Genomic DNA, 5,676 nt, shown 5'->3' with positions numbered 1-5,676 from the left:
CACGTCCTCCGCTTCTTCGCCCATGGTGTAGAGTAATGTGTTGATTTGCGTCGTCTCGTCCTGTCCTGTCAGACCGGAGATGAGTCGGTAGCGTTCCCACCTGCGGCGCCACCGTGTCCAATCTTCGGGCTTGCGGAAATCGAGCTTCGTCGGCAGTTCCACGGCGAGCGGGTTGAACGTCATTCTCGGAGTGCCGCTCGCGCGCTCTTCGTTCGCGCCGCGAGTGTCTGGCATGACGCTGTAGCCGCTTACGTTGGGCTCGCTGTCCTTCTGGATGTCACGCTGCGTTGGTTATCCCGCTGCTGCCGCCATGTGGTAGACGTAGCCGGTATAACAAGCAAAGCCGTTTACTTATGCATCAGGTAATGGCGCCCGTTTTCGCTCTCCTTGGCGCGGTCGCCCATGCCGGGGTCTCTCGGCGGTCCGCCTGGTTAGCTTGCCGCTTAGGGCGCTGTCATCAGTGGCGCCCACAACAGTCTGCAAGGAGGAAAGCCGCACAATCCGCACAATCACACTTCTGGGTGGACACCATTACCGCTGCCATAAATGAACGCGGGCAAGAAAGATTGAAAGTAGAAAGAGAGGAAGAGCTGACACAGTAGCAGACTCCGGCAAAGTTCAGGGAGGCGCTTAAGGCTTCTTAGGTGCAGTAAGGTGAAAGCTATTTTTATTTTTCTTACTTTATTTTGATTTTGACGGCTTATTGAAAATGAATTTTTATCATTTTGTACAGCTTTTGGCCATTGATTACCCAATATTTAGATACTTAAGCCAATTTAGCCAATGTTGGCTTGTTATCTGGCTAATGTTGGATTGAATTTGAATCTGTCGCCATTTACATATTCCTTCGGATGGCACTCATGAGCCAAGAAAGACTCTAGCCTTAAAATGATGGCGGCTCAGCTAATTTAGCGGTCGCTGTCCGCACACTGCATCTGGCCCTTCAAATCTGGTGCCCCGCTCGCGCCTCTCCATTTGTGTTGGCACTAACTTAAGAATGGTGCACGTATCAGCCTCCCTGGTTTGAATGCGAGTGTTGATGATGTGATTTCAGTGCAGGTTCAAGATCCACAAGTGGTGAAAGTTATTCCTGAGCTCTCCATTGCGGCGGTCTTTTTTCACTCCCCTCTCCCCTTCCTTTGTCGAGAAGTCCAGGCGTCCACTCAGACATATGAAGTATAATGGTCCACGGTGGTTTAGTGGTTAAGATGCCCGACTACTGTACCGGAGTACACGGGTAGAGTGCTAGGCAATAGAACCCGGGTTCGATCCCGACCGCCGACGTCATTTTATGAATTTATTTATTTATTTATTTCATAATACTGCAGGCCTTATGGCCCAAGCAGGAGGGGCATGCCAGGTAACAATCACACACAGAAAAAACAATACAATACACACTACAATTCGGCGAGAAAAAAGGAATCATAATAGTAATAGTAATTATTAAAAAATTTGACAGTCTAACAAATAAAAATAGGCAATAACACACAGCACAATTCGGCATGAACAAAGGAAACAGATAAAGTACTGAAAAGTTGAGCAGCCTAACCAAAGCCTTGTTAAAATTACTGCTTTGGAAAAGAAATTCTGGAAGCAAATTCCAATCAGAGATGGTCCGTGGGAAAAAACTGTACTTAAATGAATTTGTTCGGGCAAAGACAGGTTGCAGCATATGTTCCCTAGTGTGTCGTGTTCGTCTGGCAGTAGAAGGTTGGACAAAGTTAGGTAATGGAATATTAACTTCCTGTGACAGAATCGAAGAAACAAATTTCTGTTCATTTTGCGGCGGACTGAAAGGAGCGGGATGTCATTTTCTACCATCAGCTGTGTGGGAGAATCAGATCTGCTGTACTTGTGGAAAATAAACCTGACTGCTTTCCTTTGTATCATTTCAAGAGCAGTTATGTTCTTTTTTTGTGTGAGGGTCCCAAATGATAGAGGCGTACTAGAGCTTAGTTCGGATGAATGTGTTGTATGCCAAAAGTTTGATATTAGAGGGGGCGCGATTAAGTTTGCGTTTTAGGAAGCAGAGTGTCGAGAATGCCGAAGAACAAATTTGTGAGATATGCGGTGACCAGTCCAATTGATTGGTAAGTGTCAGCCCTAAATACTTATGGCTTGTTACTTCTTTAATATCGGAGCCTTGTAGGGAATAAGTAAATGGGCTAAAATGTTTTTTCCTTGTTACACGTAGGAGTACAGTTTTCTTGACATTAAGTTTCATGCTGCATTCCACACACCATTTGTCAATAGCTGTCAAAGAGGCTTGAAGAATACCATGATCAGAAGTTTCCCTTATCTGCTTAAACACTATGCAATCATCTGCAAATAATCGTATGGATACAGAATTTGGAATAACATCAGGCAAATCATTTATATATATAAGAAACAGTAATGGACCCAACACGCTTCCCTGCGGTACACCCGAAGTGGCACACAGTGATTCGGAAATGGCACCATTCACCTCAACAAACTGACTCCTCTTTTCCAAGTATGCCTCTATCCATTGAACTATATATTGTGGAAGACATATTAGCTCTAATTTATGAATAAGTTTATTGTGTGGGACCGTATCGAAGGCCTTGGCAAAATCCAAGAACAATATGTCCATTTGGCCGGAATTGTCAAGGACAGAGGATAATTCATGAACAGTTGACACAAGTTGGGTAACTGTTGACATTCCTTTTCGGAATCCATGTTGGAAAGGTGATAAAATGTTTTTGTCACTGCGAAAATCCCTAACGATACCCGCCAGAATGTGTTCTATAATTTTGCAACAGCTGCTAGTTATTGATACAGGACGGTAATTGAATAGTATTGATCGATCACCTGATTTGTGAATAGGCACTACACGTGCTACTTTCCAGTCAAAAGGTAAATCGCTTGTACGGAAGGAAACTGAAAACATGTTGGCTAAATACTCAGCAATCTGTGAAGCATAGAGTTTTAAAAAAGTGTTTGGAATGCCGTCCACTCCACAGCCTTTCTTTGTGTCAAGTTGGCGTAGCAATGATAATACGCCTTCTGTTGAGATGGAAGGAATACTACTAGGATATATACATTCTTTCGGTTTAGTAAGGACAGGTTTCAATGTGAAAACGCTTTGAAAGTAATGATTAAAAGAATCCGCAATTTTCTGGCTATCAAGTAACACAGTTTCATCCGTTTTCACCCTATCTATCACTTCCTTTCTCTTACTTAGATGTCTCCAAAATCTGCTAGGATAAGTATTTAAATATGAAGGAAGAATAACTTGGTAGTAATGGTTCTTTGCCATCATTAACTTCCGTGCTAACGCGTGCTTTAATTCTTGAAAGGTTGCAGTAGGAGCCTTAAGTTGCCTACGGTGTCCTTTTTTTTTGCGTTTCAGGTGTATAATTTCCCGGGTGACCCAAGGATTCCTTCGATTAGGTTTTTTTTTTTTTTTCAGAGGAACAAAAGTTTCAATAGCAGAAAGTATTGATTTTTTAAATATATTCCACAGAACATGAATATCATCGCTCTCGTTAATAACTAAAGACGTTTCTAGGTAGTCTATTATACACGTACCGGTGGTACATTCTCGGACGACCGTTCATAGTTACAAGACCAACAAAACGATAACAAGTCATGATCTGAAATGCCACGCTCACCACTCAAAAAGCCATTGGAAAACATTTCACTGACAAAAAACAAATCAAGAAGGGCACTGTCACGGGTGGGTTCTCTAACCATTTGATCTAAATTCAGAGCTAACATGATATCCAAGATAGTATTATTGTCATCACATTGTCCATAAGCCAGACATGGCCAATTCACGTTTGGCAGGTTGAAATCGCCAGTTAATATGGTATTACAATAACGCTTTGCCAGCAGGTGATCATACAGTTTTTGAAGGTACGAATTTGCAGGGTTGGGTGGACGATAAACTGAACATAGTAGAAAGGAAGTGCCCCAAAGAGATACATTAAAAAATAAGCTTTCGTGGTCAGGTATTTGGTCTAATACAGTAACGGCAACAGAAGACTTCACTATAACGGCAACCCCTCCACCACGAGAACACCGGTCACGCCTGTATACTTTGTAACTAGTTGGAACAATTGTATCGCTAGAGATGCCATCATATAACCAAGTTTCTGTAAGGATGACTATATGAGGGTCATATGAAAGAAGCAGGCATTCCAGGCTATCAGTTTTATTCACGATACTCCTGACGTTGAGCGAGAGCATGCGTAGTTGACGCTGCAGAGTCTGTGACCGCTATCTATCTGATTGAACGGTCCGTCGAGCCGGCATTCGCATGTTGCACGAATCATCCCAAACGTAAAAGGCTTTATCAACACGTAGTTTGTCTCCAACTAGATTCACTTTTTTGCCAGCGTCCTTCTCTGCTTTCCCGCTTTGCCAAAGTAATTTGCGCTTTCTTAAAGTTTCTGGTGAGAAGTCATTTTGAATAGAAATACCAGTATCTTTTAGCTTCCGTACGTTACGCCAAACCATTTGCTTCTCAAGGTAGTTCTGGAAGTAGAGAATAACTGTGCGAATAGAGGCTCCTCGCCCCATTTTGTGAATGCGTGCTACAGACAAGCAATCAACACCCAATTTTTGATTAAAGACCTCATCAATTACCTTCCGTCGCAGGTCATCTTCCGTTTCATCATCCTGTTCGTTAATGCCAAACACAACTAAGTTATTTCTTCGACTACGATCTTCCAAATCCGCTAGACGTGACCTCTGCGAGTTAAGTTCTTCTTGGTATTTTGCAGCAATTTCTTGCAGCCTTTGTATCTGCTGCGAATTTTTGTGTACTTCTTTAATATTCTCTTCTACCTTCTCCATGCGCACACCAAATTCAAACACAGCTTTCTCAGTATTCTCCAGTCTTTGCTTAATATCTACTAGATCGCTGCGAATTATTTTCTGACCTTCCACTAGTTGCTCTAACATTTCCGCAACAGAAGGACCAGGGTTTTCCTCTATATCGCCACAAAGCAATAACTTACAAACATGAAAGCAGTCAGCAGCAATAAATAGGAGAGTGTGTGGGCTCGGCACAACAACAAGCGTTCTTTCATCACTTCTAAATAAGACAGTATAACTAACCTGCAATAAGATGGGAGGCATGCTTAGCACACCGTCCGGTCCTCTTTCGCCGAGCCCACTGAAGTCCCAAGAATGCAGTCCTGATTTTATAGCCCGTGTCTTTGATGACGTCACAAATCCGATGCTTAATGTTGCCGCTTGTAGAAAACCGTCGATGCAGTAGGCGTTGTCCCACGTGCTGCCGAATGTTGCTGCTTGCTCTCTGAGCCCTTCGCCTTGGGGTTGAAATGTTGAAAGCAGTCCGGCTGTAGATAGCACGATCGCCTGCAATAAGATGGGAGGCATGCTTAGCACACCGTCCGGTCCTCTTTCGCCAATTTCCGTGCGTGAAGGCCGAAAACTAACTTCGAGAGTGTATTTGTCTATCCAGAAGTGTTACGTATACTGCGCCATTAATTTGCATCACACTCCGCCGCTGTGGTGCTGTGGTTCAGATTTCCTACTGTGCCGGACTACCCGGGTTCGATCCCGACTGCTGGTGGCTGCGTTTTGTTGCAGGTGAAACAAAGAGGCCCCCTTGTTCATGTTAAATATCCCCAGGTGTTCTAAATTACTTCGAAGCCTTCCACTATGGCTCCATTTTCTATTTTTCCA

At 43.5% G+C, this 5,676-nt stretch overlaps 1 protein-coding gene across 1 annotated transcript; it reads right to left on the bottom strand.

Annotated features, from left to right (window-relative positions):
• Nucleotides 1-4,239: 4,239 nt before the first annotated feature.
• On the bottom strand, nt 4,240-5,389 carry LOC146181336 (uncharacterized). The gene has a single exon (XM_084575764.1). It carries the CDS (start codon nt 5,365-5,367, stop codon nt 4,240-4,242), a length of 1,128 nt encoding a protein of 375 aa, XP_084431890.1. The 5' UTR covers nt 5,368-5,389.
• Nucleotides 5,390-5,676: the final 287 nt, after the last annotated feature.

Source organism: Amblyomma maculatum, chromosome 8 (assembly GCF_055883805.1).
Source record: "Amblyomma maculatum isolate TAMU_Amacu chromosome 8, ASM5588380v1, whole genome shotgun sequence".
Classification (NCBI taxonomy): domain Eukaryota; kingdom Metazoa; phylum Arthropoda; class Arachnida; order Ixodida; family Ixodidae; genus Amblyomma; species Amblyomma maculatum.
This window is presented reverse-complemented; position numbering and strand designations above follow the sequence as displayed.